Here is a 24,628-nt window from a genome sequence, read left to right on the forward strand (position 1 = left end):
ACAATTCCATGCTGTTGGCAAACGATCAAAATAACAATTCAGATGTAATGCAGATGTTTAAAAATAATGTAACTCTTGAGAGTTACATTATTTTCGTCAGTGGAAAAAGGTCATATAGTTTTAGTCGAAGAAAACAACACTGCTATAGAGGGTTCAGGTATAGTTAAGAAGATGGTTATCTCCTCCTCCTACTACACGCTGGAAACGGCACGTCCGTATCCTCCGGACCTCTGCCCCTTTGTGTCCTTGAGGCCGGAACAGTCTCCATACACATCCAATGATGATACAAGACTCTGCCTTGTGCCTTTCATTAGCTCCACGTTTCGGTTGTATTCATTATAGCCAGTAGTAGTATAGTATAGCCGAGTTGCTTTTCTCTCTCTTTGCCCCTCCGAGGCGAATTCTCCCACACCCAGAGCAGATGGTGGTATGCTGCGTTTTTTTCCTTTTTTTTCTTCACCAGATGAATCACTCAGCTCTGTGTGGGTTTATGTGTCGGTCGGTGGTCTGGTCTCTGTGTTCAGCATGGTGTGGGTCTGGACCTGGCCTGGTCTCTGTGTTCAGCATGGTGTGGGTCTGGACCTGGCCTGGTCTCTGTGTTCAGCATGGTGTGGGTCTGGACCTGGCCTGGTCTCTGTGTTCAGCATGGTGTGGGTCTGGACCTGGCCTGGTCTCTGTGTTCAGCATGGTGTGGGTCTGGACCTGGCCTGGTCTCTGTGTTCAGCATGGTGTGGGTCTGGACCTGGCCTGGTCTCTGTGTTCAGCATGGTGTGGGTCTGGACCTGGCCTGGTCTCTGTGTTCAGCATGGTGTGGGTCTGGACCTGGCCTGGTCTCTGTGTTCAGCATGGTGTGGGTCTGGACCTGGCCTGGTCTCTGTGTTCAGCATGGTGTGGGTCTGGACCTGGCCTGGTCTCTGTGTTCAGCATGGTGTGGGTCTGGACCTGGCCTGGTCTCTGTGTTCAGCATGGTGTGGGTCTGGACCTTGCCTGGTCTCTGTGTTCAGCATGGTGTGGGTCTGGACCTGGCCTGGTCTCTGTGTTCAGCATGGTGTGGGTCTGGACCTGGCCTGGTCTCTGTGTTCAGCATGGTGTGGGTCTGGACCTGGCCTGGTCTCTGTGTTCAGCATGGTGTGGGTCTGGACCTGGCCTGGTCTCTGTGTTCAGCATGGTGTGGGTCTGGACCTGGCCTGGTCTCTGTGTTCAGCATGGTGTGGGTCTGGACCTGGCCTGGTCTCTGTGTTCAGCATGGTGTGGGTCTGGACCTGGCCTCTGTGTTCAGCATGGTGTGGGTCTGGACCTGGCCTGGTCTCTGTGTTCAGCATGGTGTGGGTCTGGACCTGGCCTGGTCTCTGTGTTCAGCATGGTGTGGGTCTGGACCTGGCCTGGTCTCTGTGTTCAGCATGGTGTGGGTCTGGACCTGGCCTGGTCTCTGTGTTCAGCATGGTGTGGGTCTGGACCTGGCCTGGTCTCTGTGTTCAGCATGGTGTGGGTCTGGACCTGGCCTGGTCTCTGTGTTCAGCATGGTGTGGGTCTGGACCTGGCCTGGTCTCTGTGTTCAGCATGGTGTGGGTCTGGACCTGGCCTGGTCTCTGTGTTCAGCATGGTGTGGGTCTGGACCTGGTCTGGTCTCTGTGTTCAGCATGGTGTGGGTCTGGACCTGGCCTGGTCTCTGTGTTCAGCATGGTGTGGGTCTGGACCTGGCCTGGTCTCTGTGTGGAACATGGTGTGGGTCTGGACCTGGCCTGGTCTCTGTGTTCAGCATGGTGTGGGTCTGGACCTGGCCTGGTCTCTGTGTTCAGCATGGTGTGGGTCTGGACCTGGCCTGGTCTCTGTGTTCAGCATGGTGTGGGTCTGGTCTGTCCTCCTGACTCCTGGTCTGGTCTCTGTGTGAAGGATGGTGTGGGTCTGGTCTGTCCTCCTGACTCCTGGTCTGGTCTCTGTGTGAAGGATGGTGTGGGTCTGGTCTGTCCTCCTGACTCCTGGTCTGGTCTCTGTGTGAAGCATGGTGTGGGTCTGGACCTGGTCTGGTCTCTGTGTGAAGCATGGTGTGGGTCTGGACCTGGTCTGGTCTCTGTGTGAAGCATGGTGTGGGTCTGGTTCTGTCCTCCTGACTCCTGGTCTGGTCTCTGTGTTCAGCATGGTGTGGGTCTGGTCTGTCCTCCTGACTACTGGTCTGGTCTCTGTGTGAAGCATGGTGTGGGTCTGGTTCTGTCCTCCTGACTACTGGCTGGTCGTGAACAGTGCTGCACAGGCACATGCAGAGAGTGTTAGAGAGGCAGGGGCTAAAATCCCGTAAGAGGGCACTTTTGGACATTCGTTTTAGCAACAATAGCAGATCTACAAGCTCACAACACGTCGCGCTGCGACGCGTTGAGAGCTTGTAGATCAGCTATTTTCGGGTCGCAACCCAGCACTCTTTAGCTATAGAGATGCGGCGTATAGTACAGTATATGACATGGATTTCTAAACAAATGTGTTCAACGCAAAAAAAAATACTGTGTTCAAGTTCAGGAGACTTCAGGAGACGAAAAAAAGCAATTCTCCTTGAAGGTTGCCTTCCGGCATGGCATGGAAAGGAGAGGAGAGGAGAGGAGGGGCATTTGCATTTCTTTCACCATGCACTGTAGTAACTAAATGCTGCATTTGTGGTCTGGAGAGGGCATTTGTTGTACAGACGGGTAAAAGGGGCAGTGGCTGAAGCCCCCTTTGATCATGTCTTCTATGTGTTGTGCACGTCCCTGCTGGCTGGTCGTGAACAGTGCTGCACACACACACACACACACACACACACACACACACACACACACACACACACACACACACACACACACCCGTGTCCGACAGTCAGTGTGGAGGAAGCGTTCCCAGAGAAACAGCCTTGTGTTTTCATTCATAGACGGGTATACTCTTCCCGATCATTAGATTTTCTTTATAAAAAAAAAAGAAAAGAAAAATGATGTCAAAAGTGTTGTTCAGTGTTGTTTATGTTCATTCCTGTATTTATCCCCCCTGTCCCTGGTGGCACAAATCATATTCAGATGGGCGGGTCCTCTGCCAAAGACATTAACCCATTCTGACCTGAGATCAGATTCTCAAAATGTCTTCTACATCCTGACAGTTTTCTGAAAAAGCTATGTTTCTATGTCAGTCGTTCGATTTTTCAAAAATAGCAGACCTACAAGCTCATAGCGCGCCACTCGGTGGCGCGCTACGAGCTTGTAGATCTGCTATTTTTCAATAGGTAAAGCATAACGTAATGCTAACACCAAAAGGGGTTCCCACCCAAAATGAGTTAATACCGGTTATATATCATCTGAGGGGAGGGGAGGGGGGGGGGGGGGGGTCCGACCTTGGCACGAAAAAGTTTGTAGAGCTAATAGTGATTTAGACGGCAGTTTGTATAGAATGGACTTCCTTCCTGATCCTGACCTGTCCTCCCTTTTCTTTCTCTCCCTCCCTCTCCAGACTCTGGACGAGCCCCCCTACCTGACCGTAGGGACGGACGTCAGCGCCAAGTACCGAGGGGCCTTCTGCGAGGCCAAGATAAAGATGGCCAAGCGGCTGGTCAAGGCCAAGGTGAGACAATGAATGGCCTCTGTGTGTTTATCATCCATCATCGTCCATATACTAGTCACCGTGTTTATCATCCATCATTATGTCCATATATATAGTCACTATATGTGTGTGTGCTGGGTGGCCGTGATGTGTGCTTATTAGAGCCAGACCTTAGAGTATATATGAATAGAGAGACGGCACCCGGAGGAAACCCTGAGGCCAAATGGACATTTGGTATTGCAGCGCTGGGCCAAACACATGAACGTGCTGGTCCGTTGACTATCATTGCTGCACGTTCATGATGACACGTGACCGCTGTTTCATACGTGAACGCTGTTTTCATACGTGAACGCGTGCGATGATAGTCAACGGCCATGCAGCGCGTTCATGTGTTCGGGCCCAATCAATCCCAGATTGCACTCTGTTTGAAGGAGGAGTGAAATCACCTCATGTGCTTTAGAGCAACTTAATGCAAGTGGATGGGAGGAGAAATCCGGTGCCGTCTCTATTTATATATACTCTTAAGAGCCAGACCCATAATATCGTCGATGTGTTGGCTATTATTTTTTACTTTTCTGACAACCAACGAAAAGATAGGAATCCAAAACGATACACACAGACCTGGCATCGATTGGGCTCTAGTGAAAGATGGCTGAATATACAGTAGTCTCTCTTATTCTTAAATTGACCGTGCTGTTGTTTTCTTGGCAGACGATGTACTTGACCACTCGCTCACCCTGTTGTTGTTGTTGGTTGACTAGAGTTCATGCCATTTACTCCAGTCTTGCACTTTGTATTAACCCATTCTGACCTGAGATCAGATTCATACGAGGTTTACGCTGGACACACACTGGTCTGATGAACCCATTCTGACCCGAGATCAGATTCTAAAAATGTCAAGTCGCTCTTCGATTTTTCAAAAATAGCAGACCTACAAGCTCGTAGCGCGCCACTCGGTGGCGCGCTATGAGCTTGTAGATCTGCTATTTTTCAATAGCTAAAGCATAACATGATGCTAACACCAGAATGGGTTCCCGTTCAGAATGGGTTAAAGTCACTCTGGGCAATTTGCTAAATGCCTAAATTGTGATCATAGTTTAAATTGGCTCCTGATCCTGGAATTATCCCACCTAGAGGAGTTGTTAGTTTCTCTGGCTGTGGTGATTCCTGGAGGTTTCTGTAGCCTGCATGGTTTACACATCAGAATCAATGAAGATGGCAATTGGCAACATGAAAATGGTTTCCAAGATCATAATATAATCACATCATGTACGGGGGTTGGCATAGCTTATGTACATCACGTAAACTGTGCCTCGACATCTCAATATTATTCAGTAACTTTTAATAAAGAGGAAGATCATCTTCATAAAAATCAGTATGAAGATGTTTGCACCACACATACAGTACCGAATACCCATGAGACATTGATCAGAGCCCAGAATGTTCTACTTCATTCCGTATATTGTCCGCCACGGCCAAATACATACGTTAGTTATAGTTAGTTAGTTAGTTAGTTAGTTTCATTTATTGTCCACGTGTGGAAATTTGTCTTCGGTCTCAAACAGTAAAAAACAATCAGTTACAACAACAGCAACAACACAGTTTACACAATTATTTTCTCATGGCAAAAAATTGCAGGACAACAGTGGCAAATACATTGGAAAAACAACAAATCTAGCGAGACATGGTATAATTTAGTGCCTTAATGTCATTTGTATGAACGAATAAAATAAAAAAAAATACGGTTAGCTTTTGGTACTTTGTAGTTTGTACCGTCTACCAGAGGGCAGTAGTTGGAACTCCCTGCAGAGTGGATGAGAGAGAGGAGATCATTTGCTATCTTGACAGCTTTTTTGCGAAGTACCTCCTTGTAGATACAGCCTAATTGTTTCTGTCTCTTCCCAATGATTGAGGCAAATATCACTTTGGGTGGTCCTCCTTGACATGAGAATGTTTGAGAACCACTGGCCTATAGGAGGGGGCCACCAGTTGAGAACCACTGGCCTATAAGGGGGGCCACCAGTTGAGAACCACTGGCCTATAAGGGGGGCCACCAGTTGAGAACCACTGGCCTATAAGGGCGGCCACCAGTTGCTCATATTCTCTTCCTGCCTGCTGAGCATCATCGTGTGTCTGTGGCTCTGTGCCGTGCCGATGAAGGCATCGCACGATGCACATCATGTACCATCTCTCTCTCTCTCTCTGCTTCCCCAGTGGGACTGGGGAAGGAGCATCTGGCGAATACAATAGCGACAGATCACTCATCTTTTTGCCTTTTGCACCGAGCGTGTACGTGTGGGAGGAACAAAGACACTATAAGACAGGACGCTGCATGCTGTTCACCAATTCAATTCAATTCAATTCAATTTTATTATAGTGTCAAATCACAACAAGTTGTCTCAAGACACTTTACAACCAACAAAGATCCACCCAGAGCAAGCAACATTGCGACAATGGTAACGAAAAACTCCCCTTTAGGAAGAAACGTCAGGCAGAACCCGACTCTAGGGTGGGCGGCCATCTGCCTCGACCGTGTCGGGGGGGGGGGGGGGGGGGGGGGGGGGGCGGGTAGAGGGAGAGAGAGAGAGAGAGATAGACAGAGAGAAAAGACAGAGAATAGGCAGGTGGGCTCCGTGGAGGGGTCTGGTCCACATCTGGTCCAGGTCGAGCTCTGTGAGGCCGGGTCCAGGTCACACTTCTGGTGGGCTCCATGAAGAGGCCTGATCCACGGTCACACTCGGCAGTCAGTTGGGGGTTAATATTAGAGGTCCACAGAACTGCGACGGGGAGGACGAAAAGAGACTCCGGGGAGAGATTCCCCGGATGCTGGATTAGTGGCAGGCCTTACTGGAGCCTATATAGTGTATATTACAAGTACTGCTGGGAGACAAACCCACACAACAATGTACGACCATGGTATCCAGCTAGACCCGGAGACAAGTCTGGCCATAGGCTTTGTCGTAGAGAAAGGTTTTCAACCTTGTCTTGAATGTGCAGAGCGTGTCAGCCCCACGGACCGAAGCCGGGAGAAGGTTCCACAGCTGCGGTGCCTGGGACCTAAACGCCCTGCCTCCTATTGTAACTTTTGATATTTTTGGAACAGTAAGCATGTTTGCATATTGCAAACGCACTGCTGTTCTATTTGGTTTGTAGGGATCAATGAGATCCTTGAGATATTGTGGTGCCTGACCATTGAGGGCTTTGTAAGTGAGAAGAAGAACTTTGAACTCTATTCTGTATTTGACCGGGAGCCAGTGTAGGGAGGCCAGTGAAGGAGTGATATGGTCTCTTCTTCTGGTACCTGTCAACACACGCGCCGCAGCATTTTGAACTAACTGTAGGCTTTTCAGAGACTTGCCTGGGCAGCCTGATAATAGCGAATTGCAGTAGTCCAGCCTTGAGGTGACGAAGGCGTGGACAAGTTTTTCTGCGTCATTTTTGGACAGGATGTGCCTGACCTTTGCAATATTTCGCAGGTGAAAGAAAGCATTCTTTGAGATTTGTTTGATATGAGATTTGAAAGACAAGTCTTGATCAAAGGTAACCCCCAGATTCCTCACAGTGGCCTTGGAGGCCAAAGTAATGCCATCTAGAGAAAAGTTCCCATCGACCAACTTGTCTCTCAGGGGCTTAGGGCCGATCACGATAACTTCCGTTTTGTTAGAGTTGAGGAGTAGGTAATTACCTGCCATCCAACTCTTTATGTCTTTAAGACATGCTTGAAGTTTGACTAGTTGGTCCGTTTCGTTCGGTTTCATCGATAGATATAGTTGAGTGTCGTCTGCGTAACAATGAAAATCTATGGAGTGTTCCCTGATGATGTTGCCCAGAGGGAGCATATATAAAGAGAAGAGTATTGGTCCAAGCACAGAGCCTTGTGGGACTCCGTATTTGACCTTTTCACGTGTAGAGGAGCCATTATTGACCTCTACAAACTGAAAACGATCAGACAGATAGGACTCGAACCATTTCAGTGCGGCACCCCTGATGCCAACCAGATGTTCCAGTCTCTGTAGCAGAATGTGGTGGTCAATAGTGTCGAATGCAGCACTAAGGTCCAGCAACACCAGTACGGAGAGGAGGTTATTATCTGCTGCAGTCAGGAGGTCATTTGTAACTCTCAGCAGGGCCGTCTCAGTGCTATGGTTAGCTCTGAAGCCCGACTGAAAGCCTTCTAATATATTGTTGTTTTGTAGAAAGTCACACAACTGTTTGGCGACCGCTTTCTCGAGAATTTTGGAGAGAAACGGAAGGTTCGATATAGGTCTATAGCTAGCTAGAATGCCTGCATCAAGAGTAGGCTTTTTGAGTAGAGGTTTGATTACCGCTACCTTGAAAGATTGTGGCACGTAGCCTGTCACCAAAGACATATTGATCATATTGAGTAGGCATGTACCAACCGGAGGCAGGACCTCTTTGAGTAATCTAGTCGGAACTGGATCCAGGGTACATGTCGTTGATTTTGAAGAAGATATCATTGAAGTGAACTCAGAGAGCTCGATTGGAGAGAGACTATCAATATATATATTTGGGTCTGCGGCCACCTCTGAGACCACCATATTTGGTGGCAGTCCAGTGGGAGCCGAGAGTAGTTGTAGATCAATTTGATCTCTGATAGTTTCTATTTTGCCATTGAAGAACCTCATGAAATCGCTACTATTGAGAGTCGTAGGAATCCGTGGGTCCGTGGAATCACGGCTTTTTGTCAGTTTTGCCAAAGTATCAAAAAGAAACTTTGGGTTACTTTTGTTTCCCTCTATTAGGGATGAATAATAAGTGGCTCTGGCCGTGTCGAGAGCCTTTTTGTATATTTTGAGGCTATTCTGCCAGTCTATACATGATTCTTTCTGTTTGGTTGAACGCCATTTCTTTTCGAGTTTGCGAGACGTTCGCTTGAGGTTTCTAGTTTCCGAGTTGTACCATGGGGCTAGCCTTTGTTGCTTTATTACCTTCCTTTTCAGGGGAGCAACAGAGTCTAGCGTAGTTTGAAATGAGCATGTGACACTATCAACAAGTTGATCGAGTTGATGAGAACTATATGTGTGAAGGTCCTCTATTTTGTTGAAATATACCGAGTTGATGGCTGATGGAACCATTTCCTTGAATTTGCTTACAGCGCTCTCGGATATACTTCTGCCAAGGACATTTTTGTCCAGTGGTGTATAATCGATCAATGTAAAATCGAAGGTGATCAGATAATGATCAGAGAGATCACGGTTTTCTGGAAAAACTGTGAGGTGCTCTATTGCAATACCATAGACCAGAATGAGGTCAAGGGTATGGTTGTGAATGTGTGTAGGTTTGTCTACACATTGAGAGAAACCGATTGAATCAATCAATGAGATGAACGCTCTATTCAAGCTATCAGTTCCTATGTCCGCGTGAATATTGAAATCACCAATTATGATGATTTTATTAGACTCGAGAACTAGACTTGATAGAAATTCTGAAAACTCTGATAAAAATTGTGTGTAAGCGCCGGGGGGGCGGTACACTGTAATGACTATCAGCGGCTGTATTGATTTCCAGCTTGTGTGTGAAAGGTTGAGAATCAAGCTTTCAAATGATTTGTATGTAGCTCTAGCTCTAAGACTAATTGCTAGGCCTGTATTGAAGATAGCAGCCACTCCACCTCCAGTTTTCCCATTGTCTCTAGGTATATGTGCATTGGTGTGACTTGGTGGGGTGGCTGTATTTAAGCTAACATATTCTTGCTCACCTAGCCAAGTTTCAGTCAGAAAAAATATATCAAGACAATTGTCTGATATAATTTCATTGACTAATGTTCCTTTTTTGCGTAGAGATCTAATATTTAGAAATCCACATTTGATATTTGTGTCTTGTGGTACAACTGTATTGGTCTTGATTTGTATCAAGTTTGTATGTACAGCTCCTATTTCCTTTTGCTTTTGTTTGTGCAGCCTATATGGTTTGTTCAGCCTGTACAGAGACTGTATAGTTTGTATAGTTCTGATTTGTGGGACAGGTTGGGTAGGCGGCTGCACTGGAGGAAGCACAGAGAGCTGTGTAGGACTGCAACTCTGTTTCCTGGTCCCAACTCTGGGTGGTCATGATAATCTATCTATAAAATCGTCCATATTTCTAGAGATGAGCTTTGCACCGTCCCAGGTTGGATGTATGCAGTCTCTCTCTATCAGACCAGTATTCCCCTCAAAGGTTTCCCAATGATTTACAAAGCTCACGTTATTATCTGGACACCACCTAGACAACCAGTTGTTGAGTTGGCGCATACGGCTAAACATGTCATCATTGCTCATGTTTGGCAGGGGACCAGAGAAAATTACAGAGTCCGACATTGTCTTTGCGTATGTGCACCGTGTCAACTTATTGTAGTTTCCCTGTACAGACAAAAGAGCAGAGATGTTCATCGCTCTAGCATAGCAGCTGTAACTGTCAAGATGATGAGACGTTTTTTATCTCATGATCCATGCTCAAACAGGTATGATGAATTATACCTTCCCGGTTACAAGCCGTATAGAAGTCGAGGTTGTGCGTGACAGCTCTTCCACTCGTGTCGCCATACGGTGTTGAGAAAGGAGAGGATTCCTTTTGAGGAAGCTTGGCGTGTGAGACGTCGTGTGCACACTACGCTATACGCAACGCACAAACATTGAATCATAGCGAGCAATTAGTCTGGCCGGGGGTTGTTGTGATTCTGAATATTCCTCCAGTAATGACTGCCTCTATGAGCCTGTTCGGTTCATTAGTCCACTGTCTCTGCTTGTTGAACACAGACAGTAGATGGTTGCAGCATACAGATTTCTTTCATGTGGCTTTTTAGGTTCGGATTAAATTAAGTGTAGGCAATTAGTTTTTTCTGTGATGATAATCGGCACTATTTATCTGAAACATGAAACCCGCAAATTAACATTATTATATATAGCATCCCTATAGAGCGCCGCAGTCCCGCCCCCTTTCATGACGACGCCAGGCCCAGGAAATGAATCCCAATGCATTTTTCCCCATAGACATTTCATGACGACAAACTATTTTGGACCAAACAAATAATTACAAAGACGAAAAACAACAAATAAAAGTGTTAAAACCTGCCATTATTTTCTACTTTCTAATTCTTTGTTTGGCCCAAAATTTGTGTTTGTTGTCATGATTTGTCACGACAAGAGTTGGCTTTGTCCGCGGCGTAAACATCTTTAAATAAATACTTTAAAGTACTTTTAAAATACTGAAAAGAAAAGAGGAAAATGAACGGGGCGGGACTGTGACGCTCTATAGAATCCCTACAGTATTTTGGGGTAAACATTTGTGTGAAACTAGCATATATGTACAAGGTAGAGTGGCTTGGGAACAGTGTTGTTTTTGGCAGCAAATTTAGATTTTAGTTTTAGTCATAGTCTCTTGAATAGTTTTCATTTAGTTTTAGTCACATTTTAGTCACCTGGCTGGAATGTTTAATTAGTTAGATTTTAGTCGACTAAATCTACAGTTGATTTAGTCGAACAAAATGTATTTTGGCGGGCCTTGATTCCATCATAATGACTTGCTTTTTCACTTGCTGAAAATAGCCGATCTACAAGCTCACAACGCGTCGCAGCGCGACGCGTTGTGAGCTTGTAGATCGGCTATTTTCAGCATGCAACTAATTCTAAAATGACTTGTACTGGATCTCTTGTCCACTAGTCCCTTCCTAACATTTTAGTCTAGTTTTTATTTGTTGACAAAATTGTCAATATGTTTAGTCTTAGTTTTAGTCGTCATAGCTTAGTTTTAATTTAGTTTCCATTTAGTTTTCGTCAGTGGAAAAAAGGTAGTCGACGAACATTTAGTCCACAAAAACAACACTGCTTAGTTGGGAACCAGGAGGTTCTCAGTTCGATCCCTGTGGGCTCCCCCAGAGTTAGTGTTGTCGAAGTGTCCTTGAGCAAGGCACTGAACACTTTTCATTGCTCCTGATGAGCATGGGTGAATGTAATGCACGATCTATGTCAAGTGCCTTGGATAAAGGCGCTATAGAAATGCGACCATTTACCACTATATAAATGCACCATTTAAGAGGTTAAGCTAGACTACGGTCCTGGAAAAAATCTATGAGCCACAGAACAATAAATATTATTTTGTTTCCACAAAAGAAAACCGGTTGATTTGAACGTATTTCATGTTTCATGGCATTGTCTGTGTTTGACACGAGAAAAACATATGTAACTTTCCTCAGTACTCTGCAGTCTGCACACAGTTTTGCAGGGGAGGGAGATTACCTAATATGAACTTTAAAATTGGTCACGGTGGAAGTCGTGCAGCCCTGATTCTGGGCCGTGCTGATTTAGTCGATCATGTACGGTTTGATTGATTGGGGAGTCTGGCACTCACCGGCTGTTTAGATTCAAGCTGTCGTGCAGTTTAATACGGGCGGTGAATCATGGTATCGGAGCTGAAGCTACCTCTGCGGGAGTCTGCAGGAGGGATCAGGTGTTTCTGACATTCACAACAAGAGAAGGATTTAGAGGGGGGGGAGCCGCGGCACGGTCCTCCTCATCCACAGCCCTCCTCCTCCCTTCTATTCTGGGGAAGGAGAGAGGGAGGGAGGGCTCCCCTCCCCTCTCCCCTCCCTCCCTGCCCATCCCTATATGAGGGAAGGGAATTCCTCTCTTCTGCGACGAGGCCAAGGAATGCAATTATCTCCATAGTGGAAGAAAAAGGGCTGCCTCAGGAGGAAGTAGCTTTACCAATTCTCTTCCCCTCGTCTTTCTTTAATGACCTGCTTTTCACGGCCGCCTCGTATGTTTCACTGTCTACTTGTGTCTCGTTATCATCGGGGCTCGGCTTGAGTTTCGTATTCGTTCTCCTCCCGATCCTGAGAATCACACTGCAAATTTATTTAATGGGACCATTGTCTATACCGGCAGCCTTGTCTTGTTAGGAACAATGCTGAACATCTCTCGTTTGTGTGTTTGCGCGGTGGGGAATTAACAAGCTCAATCGCAGTTGACTGGTGGAGGAAAGTAAAATGTGTTTTTCTTCTACAGAGCAATACATTTTGATCCTAAAAACAACGAATTTGTGCCAGTAAAAACAAATTCACACCCCTGACTCTTAACCCATTCTGAACGGGAACCCATTTTCGTGTCAGCATCATGTTATGCTTTAGCTATTGAAAAATAGCAGATCTACAAGCTCATAGCGCGCCACCGAGTGGCGCGCTACGAGCTTGTAGGTCTGCTATTTTTGAAAAACCGAAGAACGACTGACATTTTTATAATCTGTTCTCAGGTCAGAATGGGTTAATCAGACCAGTGTGTGTCCAGTGGAAACCTCGTTATGAATCTGATCTCAGGTCAGAATGGGTTAATCGGACCAGTGTGTGTCCAGTGGAAACCTCGTATGAATCTGATCTCAGGTCAGAATGGGTTAAACCAAAGGAGGAGCACACTTACAGTACAACTATCACAGTCGACGCCGAATGCCTCGTTTACTTGGATGCACATCATGTCGTGCATCGAAGATAGCCAATGGTCTACATACAAGTAGCCAATGGTCTACATACAAGTAGCCAATGGTCTACAATACACGCTCGGACAACGGGGAACAGCGCTGTGGCGCATTGTGAGCTTGTCGATCAGATATGTTCGATAAGCAATACTGGGCGTGCAACTTAGTAGTATGAATGAGGCCTTGTAGTGTCATTAAATGAGGTAATTGATCTCAAAGAAACGCACAAGTTGTTGCAATCAGATGGAGCTTTAAACTGAAAAGCACGTCGTCTCCCAGTTTCATTAAATGTCGTGGGCACAGTAAAATAAAGTTGTTGAGTCCTATGTCTAAGAGGCTATCTAGAGTTATATGGAAGTAATAGCAGACAACAGTGCAAATGTCTCCTCGCTTGAGGACTAAACCCATTTAAAGTGTCATACATGAGGACACCTCAAAACAAATCTACAGATGGCTAATGTTGTAACTTAAGCAACATGTAATGCATGTACAGTAGATGAGCCATTACTGTTTGTACTGTATGTCATATAGCTGATGTTGTCAGGCAGATGCAAAGATTACCTCAGCTTGATGAGATTATGATTTGCGACACCTCTCACCCCAGGGAGGGGGGGGGGAGTGAAGGGGGAGGGGGGGGGGGGTGTGTGAAGGGGGATGGTCATGGAACATGCAACACATTACAGTCAGGCAGCAGAAACACACTACAGACATTGGGAAGAGACAGAAACAATTAACTTGTATCTACAAGGAAGTACTTGTAAGATAGCAAATGACCTCCTCTCTCTCATCCACTCTGCAAGGAGTTCCAACTACTGCCCTCTGGCTAGAAGACGGTACAAAGTACCAAAAGCTAACCGTAGCATCTTTAAAAATGCCTTCATTCCTAATGCCATTAAAAGGCACTAAATGATACCATGTCTCGCTAGATTGGTTTTTTAATTAATGTATTTTCCACTGTTGTCCTGCATTTTTGCCGTGAAAATAATTGTGTAAGTGTTGTTGCTGTTGTTGTTGTTGTTGCTGTTTGTTTTTTACTGTTGTTGAGACCGAAGACAAATTTACACACGTGGACAATAAATGAAACTATAACTACAATCCTTCTATATGTATGTAGTTTATCACAATTACAAATAATCGTAACAACAATGGCATAGACTCTATGCCACCCTGTCCTAGTATCCACACCTGCCAGGTTGTTGTTGTTTGCACAGTAATGCATTGCTACTACTAGTACCCTATAGAGGGTATACTAGTAGTAGCAATGCATTACTGTGCAAACAACAACCTGGCAGGTGTGGATACTAGGATACAGGACCACCAACAATACTTCTCTTCTTGGCACCGTGGGCATGTTTTTCCCCACGTCTGGTTGGTCATAAACGCTGTTGCTTCAAAAGCAATATAAAGCTGTTTTGCTTCGACTAGCCCAGCGTGAGGCTGGAGTTCAGGAGTCTAATCAGCGTAGTGGGCCCAGTTATATAGATAGAGTCCAGGGGCAGTATGTATATAGTACAGTGTGTGTGTGTGTGTGTGTGTGTGTGTGTGTGTGTCTCTCTCTCTCTCTCTCTCTCTCTCTCTGCCGTCTCTCTCTCCAGTGTGTGAGATTCCTGTAACTGTGGCCTCGGCCCAACCCGTTCAAGGGGGGATTATGTGTTTGCTCTCATTGCTGATTCTGCTCCCCCCCCCTTACCTTTCCTTTCCTTTCCTTTCCTTTCCTTGCAGGTGACCTTTAAACCAGAACTGACCACGGCCGAGGTCCATGACGAAGCCATCAAAGGACCTCTAAAGGTAAGGCGGCAGGCAGGCTTTTTGATTGATTGATTGATTGATTGATTGAGAGTTTGCAGAATTACAGTACATTTCAAGCACAAACTCAATACAAAGACTGTTAACTGTGAGTGGACGACCCCAATAAAGCACTTGATTACAAGAGGGTCCACCTTGTTCAATTCATCAAAACATTTCGAGACGTACAAATAGACACTTCTATATATAGTCAAAGAAAAGAAGAATTCATCAGGGTGGCTTGTTGTCACTGAGTGAAGCCGTTGTTACTTAATTTAACCTCTTAATCCCCAGGGGGGTCCAGGGGGAATATCTGTAACATCGGAGTTGGAACCGGAGACCAATTGGGTCTCCATTGACCCGCTGAGCTCTGTTCAGAGGTGGGCCGGCGGGGGCAATGGGGCTCAAGAGGTTTTAAACACCAAGTAAATAAAAGGACAAACGGCGCTATTATATAGTCAACCAGTGTTGTTTTTGGCAGCAGACTTTTTCGTTTTTTTTGTCATAGTCTCTTCAATAGTTTTTCATTTAGTTACAGTCACATTTTAGTCACCTGGAATGTTTTAGTGTTAGTCTAGTTTTAGTCGACTGAATATCATAACATTTTAGTTGACTAAATCTACAGTTGATTTAGTCGGCTAAAGTATATTTGGGCGTATATTTGATGCCGTCGTAATGACTGTTTTTACGTGTTGTGAGCTTGTACTGTAGATCTGCTATTTTCAGCATGCAACCAAGTGTAAAATAACTTATACTGGATGTCTTGTCCACTAGTCCCTTCCTAGCATTTTAGTCTAGTTTTTATCTGTTGACTAATTTGTCAATATATTTAGTCTTAGTTTTAGTCATCATAGCTTAGTTTTCATTTAGTTTCCATTTAGTTTTTGTCAGTGGAAAAAAGGTAGTCGACGAACATTTTTCGTCTTAGTTTTAGTCGACAAAAACAACACTGTAGTCAACAGTCTGTCTCGAGAGACGACTTAAACACTTGAACTTCAGAAGGCTGTTTTTCAGCATTGTGACAGAACAGCAGCTTAAATACTTACTTTACGTACAGGCCTTACAGGTTCATTGGTGCAGTTAGCTTTGTTGTTTGTTTGTTTTCACCACTGATTGCTTCTGTTTCGTCATGTTAAGCTGAAGCATACAATTGTGTTGCAGATTACACTTTTTCATTAGATTTCATAGATGGCATAAATTTGTATTCAGATATTTAACCAATCAAACCCTCAATACTCTGACTATATACTCTTTTTCTCCCTCTACACCAAACCTCTTTGCTGAAAATAGCATATCTACAAAGCTCTCAACAAGAATGTTTCCCCCTGAATAGGGACGCTTTGAGCTTTTATATTTATTTATAGCTTCATACAGTAGGTTTATCAGTCAGAGTCAGACGGACACATCATAATAATGATGGTTACCCTCACAAAAAACATGCAGTAATCCATCTAAACTGCCTCCCCCTGGCCAGCCGGGGCGCCTGATGGCGGGGAAAGGAACTGGTTGGAATAACGTGTTCCTTCCACACGCTATGTCCAACCAGGGAAACTCCCCTCTGTCAGGTGCAAAGGAGCAACTTGGACACTCAGGCATGAAGGAAGCATGAGTTCAAGTCCGTTGCTCTCCCCTTGTCCCCCATATATGGGGACTAGGTTGGCGGAGGGTGTGTAGAGGCCAGGATCACATTAGATAATTGACACTGGGGTGAAAAATGGGTTACAAAATCGTGGGATAAATATTAAATAATAATACTAATGATGGGTTATATTCATTCATTATATTGAGGTTTAATGATAATCTTTTAAGTATACAGTACTCTGGATATAAGCAATTTCTCCTCCTTCGACTACAGGTGGGTGCTGTTGTAGAGGTGAGGAACCAGGATGGAGTTTACCAGGAGGCTACCATCAATAAGCTGACAGACGCTAGCATATACACTGTGGGTGAGTTACCATCAATAAGCTGACAGACGCTAGCATATACACTGTGGGTGAGTTACCATCAATACGCTGACAGACGCTAGCATATACACTGTGGGTGAGTTACCATCAATAAGCTGACAGACGCTAGCATATACACTGTGGGTGAGTTACCATCAATAAGCTGACAGACGCTAGCATATACACTGTGGGTGAGTTACCATCAATAAGCTAACAGACGCTAGCATGTACACTGTGGGTGAGTTACCATCAATAAGCTAACAGACGCTAGCATGTACACTGTGGGTGAGTTACCATCAATAAGCTAACAGACGCTAGCATATACACTGTGGGTGAGTTGATATAAAAAAACAATTTTAATCTCTTTATGGACTTCTGAACCACTGCAACAGGACGATTCTACAAATATCTACTAAATCCTGACAGTTTTCTGGAAAACCTATGTTTCTAGTATGTCAGTCGTTCTCAAACATTTTCATGTCAATGACCCCCACCTTTTAACAGCCAGCAGTAGATGGTCCTTGATGTACTAATAATGCCATGCGATCGGTATACCGACTGGCCTTGGGTGTCAGTGTCTGCCTCGGAACAAAACCTAGAAAACAACTTGTTGGCATTAAAACACGGAAACCGTGAAGGCTGTGCTAAAGCATGGCACATTTTAGTAAGTGAGAAGGAGGGGTATATGTTTGAGATTTAGTGTCCTGGAGGTCTCTGGGTGTGTGTGTGCGTGCGTGCGTGTGTGGACGGCTGGCCTACATACAGAACAACCTAACATCATTTCTTTCTCTCCGCTCTCTCTCTCTCTCTCTCGTCTCTGCAGTGTTCGACGACGGCGATGAGAAGACCCTCAGGCGTTCCTCTCTCTGCCTGAAAGGAGCACGTCATTTTGCAGAGAGCGAGGCGAGTCCCTGCCGTTTGCAAAACAGCAACAGTTTTATACACCAGCGTTATTCTGTTCGTCTCAAATCTCCCAACAGTCCCAAAGTACTTTTTTTCTTTGTCTCTTTGTGCTTTATTCTGGCACTGTATAAAAACCCTTCTTATACGAATGGTTGCCCGCATTGACGTCCAAATGTTCAGCTGCTGTCTGAAATGAAATGCACAGAGGGGCAATATATATGTCCAGGAAACCTGAACTGATATTGATGCAAATGTGATGAGAAGAAAACATCCCTCCAGGCTATAATACAGCCACAGCAGCTCCTGGATGTACGTTCCTGACTGTGCAAAGAATTTCTTTCAAGCTGCACACAGGATGCATCCTCTGCCTTCTGCAATTCAGGTCTAATAAAGAAAAGAATGAAATGACACTGTCTTTTCAATTCAATTCAATTCAATTTTATTAAAGGGTCAAATCACAACAAGTTGTCTCAAGACACTTTACAACCAACAGAGATCCACCCAGAGCAAGCAATATTCCGACAATGGAATAAACGTCAGGCAGAACCTGACTCTAGGGTGGGCGGCCATCTGCCTCGACCGTGTCGGGGGGTAGAGGGGGAATAGGAAGAAAGAATAGAAGAGAGATAGACAGGTGGGCTCCGTGGAGGGGCCTGGTCCACATCTGGTCCAGGTCATGCTCTGTGAGGCCGGGTCCACAGTCCTGGTCCACGGTCACGACTCAGCAGTCAATTGGGGGTTAATTGACTTTGTCTCTCTCCCTCGCAGACCCTCGACCGGCTCCCTCTCACCAACCCAGAGCACTTTGGCACCCCCGTCATTGGCAAGAAAGGCAACCGAGGCCGGCGATCTGCAGTGTGAGTATTTTGCACCTCCCTCTCCGTACGTAAATCCAGGCTGAACTTTTAACTGTACGTGTAACATATGACTTGTTCTTGACGTTGGAGACCCAGCTGGTCGACGGCGGTGGCAGGCTTCCACATGTACCGTAGTCTCTCTCTGTGTTGGAAAGTAACAGTGGTACCGATCGACCCCCCCGGTGTTGTTTTTGGCAGCAAATGGTAGATTCGGTGTCCCTGCACCGAAAATAGCCCATCTACATGCACTCAACAACTCGTCGCGCTGCTTGTAGATCAGCTATTTATGGCAGCCGCTTTGGTGTTTTTTAAGCATTATGTTATACTTTAGCTATTGAGAAATAGCAGATCTTTACAAGCTCATAGCGCAGCACCGAGTGCTGCACTTATACGAGCTTGTAGGTAGGTCTGCTATTTTTTAAACGTCGTGAAAATGTGACGCAAATCTTTGAATATATATTCTTACTGGGCGAATGTTTTTAACTCATGGAAACAATGGAACAACATATTTTCAGATGGGGATCGGCGGCCAATTACATATTGTCCTTTTAGACAAAAGGTATCCTTTCTCCAAGTTGTACTGCTTGTCAAAGTGTAAATTGCAGACTTGAAAAGAAAAGAATCCAAGGTACTCCGTCTTTGGTGAAAAATGAAATAGTTTATTTGATGATGAGTAAGGGCAAATAAATAACAGGACCTATAGGCGTTTCGACCAAAAGGTCTTCGTCAGGGTCTATCTGCCAGCTTGGCTTGGCTATAGTCCTTGACATGAAATATTGAGCACCACTGATAATAGAAACATGGGTATTTCAGAAAACTGTCAGGGGATTTAGAAGACAATTTTGTCTAACTCGACGCCAGGCCTAAACGGGTAAAGCATGCGCGTGTGGCAGCCGTGGCACCGGTGCAGCTCAGGCGGATGTGATCATCATCATGTGATCATCTCTCCCTCTCGTAGGACGACCGGCCGCTCCGGTGGATATTTTATGTTTCTAATGCCGCTTCTCCAGGGAGGCCGCCGCGAGTGGGGGTTGTACAGCACGGAGATAATTGGGGCTCCTCTTCGTATAAAGAGGACACTCGGCTCCATAATCTCATTCTCCGACTACCTCCCTAATGGTACTCAGGGAAAAGTCAATATTACTCTTGAAACGTTGATATAATATTGACTTGGAGTAGTCCCAGTAGCACATTAGAGCCTTCCACCCCCCTTTTTATTTTTGGTCTTTACCTCAGAGGAACTAGGGTTGATGACATGAGTCTTTTACTTAGGTTTAGTCATTAGTTAGTTAGTTGTTGTTAGTAGTGTGCCACGACGAAGCGAAGCAAAACCATGGGAATGACACTGGCTGTGTATGTTATGTATGTTACTCTGCCCACAAAAAAATTAACACGCCACCAGACACCCCAAATGAGTGGCAATGCAGGGGTTTTTTCGTTCGAAGGGTCCCGGCCTGACAAGCCGCTTAATCTCCAACTGCTCCCCCTCGAGTGCTCATAAGTCATAACCGTCTGAGCATCAGCTGAAACTGAATCTCCCCCCCCCCGCCCACACACACACACACAAAATGAACAAATATTTCAATGAGCCACGCGACTCAACTATGCACACCTCTCGGGTCCGGGTCGTCTTGTTTTAACCCATTCTGACCTGAGATCAGATTCATACGAGGTTTCCACTGGACACACACTGGTCTGATGAACCCATTCTGACCTGAGATCAGATTCTAAAAATGTCAGTCTTTCTTCGAATTTAAAAAAAATAGCAGACCTACAAGCTCGTATCGCGCCACTCGGTGGCGCGATATGAGCTTGTAGATCTGCTATTTTTCAATAGCTAAAGCATAACATGATGCTGACACCAAAATGGGTGCCCGGTCAGAATGGGTTAATATTATATAGGGAATGGGATGCACCGAGAGGGAAATTCTTGGCCTAATACCGAATATAGGAAACAGTTGTATTTGATATATTCTTCCCTACCATTGCTGTCATGGCCTATACCTTAAAGCTACCTGATTTATGGCAAAATAAATGGTTATGGCAAAACTTAACTTGGTGATATATTTTCTGCCTATTCGGGGCCGAAACCGAATAGGCCGCCGAAAATGCATTTTTAGCCATTTTCTGCGGACGAATATTCGGTGCATCACTAATATTAAACCTCAAAAAGCTGACGCCGTCGGAGCTGTGAATTGATCACCTATAGAAAATACATCTCCGGGGGCTTTTATTATGGCAAAGTGGAGTTAACGGATGCGTAAGACAAAGTAAGCGTGGCGGTTTCACAGTTTTATTGCAGGCTACAGTACTACAGTATACCACCTGGATGACTTATCGGCTATAGGAACTTCAGTATTGCACTGACTGTTGCGGCTGTGATTGGAAGCCTTAGAGATGTTTACTGCAGCTCTGTTGATTCTACTGCTCTGAGTCCTGCTGGGGTTGGCCTTTAGCGTTCGGGGGCCAGTCTAGTGAAACGCACACAATGAAATCTGTGCGTATTTACTATTTAAACTCGGAAGAGTGCACCAAAATGGAACGCTTCCATTTTGTCAGTGGTGGAAAGTAAACAATACTTACAGTACATTTAAGTACTGTACTTAAGTACAATGTTGAGGTATTTGTACTTTACTGGAGTATTTCCTATTGTCAATACTTTTCCTTTCTACACATCTTGGATCCAAATATTCTACTTTTACTCCACTACATTTCTTTGAATACTTTAGTTACTACTAGTTACTTTGTAGATTTAGATTATTAATACAAAACATACAGTAAACCACTTCAGCCCCATATACAATTCTGCCATTTATTGCAATGTGTTGTGATGGGCGCATTGTGTGAGCTTGTAGATCTGATATTTTCAAAAGATGTTTTAATACATTAGAAAACTTGAAATGGGACATATAACAGAGTATTTCTACATTGCAGTTTTGATACTTTTACTTAAGTAAAACATTTGGGTGCTTTGGTATATCATCATGCATGATGCCAACCGTGGTGAAGTAACGCCTCTCAGTGGTTAAATGATTTTATTTATTTGAATTCATTCTCAGATCTATATCCACTGATAGTGGTTATCGTAAACCTTTTTAAAGGTATGCAGTTATTCTGTGGTGGGCGCAGTGTGGAACTGTGCTTAACCCATTCTGAGCGGGGACCCCTTTTGGTGTTTTAAGCATTATGTTATACTTTTAGCTATCGAAAAATAGCAGATCTTGTAGATCTGCCTTTTTTATTGTGCAAATCGAGTGATTGTTTTCAAATCAAATTATTGCTTCTGCCGCCAAATGTTTTCATCATCACCTGCTTTATTTATACTCAGAGATACAGTTGAGGCCAAGCCCTCATTTTCAATGTAGCCGAGGTTACAATACATAAAAAGCAATACATCAAACATTATAAATCAGGATAAATTTCAAAGGAACTTTATACAGAACAACCATCAGTAAAATAGATCAATTGAAGCAGGAGCAGTCACGGTGAAATCATTCCTTTGAACGGACCAAAGGATGGCAGGGAGCTCAGTTTGAACGGACCAAAGGATCTAAGGATGGCAGGGAGCAAACTGTGTAGGGCGGCTGGTATAGCAATATATGTGCATATACTGTACATAATGTTGAACGTTTGCACGGATGGTACTATGATACAGATTCCACAATGTACTGGTATGAATAAATGTGTTATTGTATTGAGTGAGTGTATTCACACAGAGGGCAGCAGTGTGTATACATTAACCACGTTGACACTGGCATCCCTGTTTTGGGCATTAGGCAAAATTAGCACAGAGAACTAAGGACAAATAACCCCTTTTGAACACAGCATTTCATCATTTCAACATCTTTGAATAGGGCTTAAATGGTGGATAATGATGAATGAACCAATTGTTCATTTACTTAATTACTGTACTTTTGAGGTATTTCTTTTACTTTACTGGAGTATTTCCAGTTTGAAAATAGCAGATATACTATAATCTTTTGAAAATAGAAGATCTACAAGCTCACAATGCGTTGCATCGCGACACATTGTGAGCTTGTAGATTATTATGCATTTTGAACTTGTGAAATGGGAAATTTTGCATAATGACTGAGTACTTTTACTTTTGGTACTTGAAGTACATTTTGACACCAACACTTTGTATTTAGGGTTTCTTCCTGGAGGCTGAACCCTTGAGAGTCAAATGGGCCAATGAAATAAACAGTAATATAGTGACATCACACTATCAACCCCTCCCCTAACCTAATCGTGGCACTCCATCTTTAAGTAAGAAATGTGTGTGACTTTTTTCCCCACCACCACCACATGCCTCAGAATGGATTATAGTGAATGAATGGAACTGTTTTTCTCTTTTCTTTGGACAGTAAAGAGGAAGAGTCGTCGTCGTCCTCCAGTGAAGACGAGGAGAGCAACCTGAGGCAGAATGAAGAGCTGTTGGGCAAAGTGGTGTGTGTGGAGGGAGTCACCGCCGGAGACAAGAGGAAGACCGCGTGGTATCCGGCGCTGGTGAGAGAAACGATTTGTTGTCATCATCATCATCACCCCCCCACCCAGCAGGGGTTCTCAAACCTTATCATATTTTAAACCCATTCTGGGCCAATGGGAACCCCATTCGCAAATTTCGAATATATATTCTTTCAGACTAGCGAACGTTTTTAACTCAAATCTTTGCTTCTGGTGGGGTCCCTGGAACAATTACTCTGAGATGGGGGTCGGAGGCCAATTGCCTATCATTTTCGGGGGAAATAAATGCTTAAACGTGAACTCAACGGGGGGGCACTCAACTCCTACAATTCCAGGTGCTTGTCAGGGGGGGTGGGGGGGCACTGTTAGGAAAGACTGAATCGTGCAGTTTCTAGAAATGAAAGTAAACCGTGTGATGATGACTCAACTTCTCTGAGCCAGGAGGAGAGGACACGTAGCTGCTGATACCACCTTTAGTTTCCCCTGACCTGTAAAGCAATAATGCCCAGGAACAATGACTGCATGACTTTCTTTTAATATACCGATATATATTTATATTTTATAGAGGGACAGACGGTAGGCTGACAGGAAATGGGGAGAGAGATGGGGGAGTGACATGCAGTAAAGGCCGTCGGGATCGGGAGTCGAACCCGCGGCACACTGCCAGACTGGATTACGAGATTATCTTATCTTTTTTTTCAGTCCTTCTCTGACACCCTCCTTCTCTGACACCCTTCAGTCCTTCTCTGACACCCTCATTTTTAACTAAAATATTGGCTTCTGGCCTGGGGGAGGTCCCTGGAACTACATATTTTGAGATGGGGGGTCCGTGGTTTTAGTTCCATAGGTTTTTCAGAAAGAAATTAGGGTTTAGAAGCATTTTTTTTTATCGACCTCAGTCCAAAATAGGTCAAGTACATACAGTACTTAAATGTACTTTCCACCACTGCTGTTAGGCAGCGCACAATGAAACGGTGACATGCTATGTTAGTTTATGTAAGTGCTACACACAGGGCGAGAGAGAGAGGGAGAGAGAGAGAGAGAGAGAGCAAACAAACAGCGCCGCCGTACGTACTGCCCCTTTAAACCCTTCCTGTGTAGTCAGCAGGACTCCGCCTCCCAACAGTTTGTTGTTCTTGGCAGTGCTGCACGATGTGTGCTCTCTACACTGCCCCCCCGTGGCCGGCCCGGGGAGGTGCATGCGTCCACCACCACCAGTCCAGTCCACCATGCATGCACCACCACTCCACACATTACAACCCAGCATTGTTTACACACACCACTGCACTGAGGAGGTGGAGGAGGAGGAGGAGGAGGGGTGGAGTAGTAATTAGTGTTGTAGGCAGCGACGGTCTGACAGCTCGCAGACAGGTTGCTGAGAGGGAAAAGTGCCCCCATGGTCACACCTGGCGTACACAATTAGTCACCTTACATCACCCATAGCTTCCCAAACGGCGGGTCGCGGACACATTATTATAACCACCGTGTCGCTATACTCTCCGGAATATAATCCTTATGCTTTCTTTGCTATGCTGTCAAGGAAAAGGAGTCCGTGTTGCAGAACTGGTGATTTAACCCATTCTGACCTGAGATCAGATTCATACGAGGTTTCCACTGGACACACACTGGTCTGATGAACCCATTCTGACCTGAGAT

At 44.9% G+C, this 24,628-nt stretch overlaps 1 protein-coding gene across 3 annotated transcripts in view; it reads left to right on the forward strand.

The window, feature by feature from the left end:
- arid4b (AT-rich interaction domain 4B) overlaps nucleotides 1-24,628 on the forward strand; it is an 83,263-nt gene that overhangs the window by 19,857 nt on the left and 38,778 nt on the right. For all 3 annotated transcript variants that reach the window (XM_080782612.1, XM_080782613.1, XM_080782614.1), the window contains exons 3-8: nucleotides 3,466-3,576; nucleotides 14,743-14,808; nucleotides 16,661-16,751; nucleotides 17,572-17,651; nucleotides 18,420-18,508; nucleotides 22,873-23,014. In XM_080782612.1, the coding sequence (XP_080638738.1) occupies nucleotides 3,466-3,576; nucleotides 14,743-14,808; nucleotides 16,661-16,751; nucleotides 17,572-17,651; nucleotides 18,420-18,508; nucleotides 22,873-23,014 (579 nt within the window). The remainder of the gene's footprint in view (nucleotides 1-3,465; nucleotides 3,577-14,742; nucleotides 14,809-16,660; nucleotides 16,752-17,571; nucleotides 17,652-18,419; nucleotides 18,509-22,872; nucleotides 23,015-24,628) is intronic.

Source organism: Protomyctophum bolini (assembly GCF_963924005.1).
Source record: "Protomyctophum bolini genome assembly, chromosome: 14".
NCBI lineage: Eukaryota > Metazoa > Chordata > Actinopteri > Myctophiformes > Myctophidae > Protomyctophum > Protomyctophum bolini.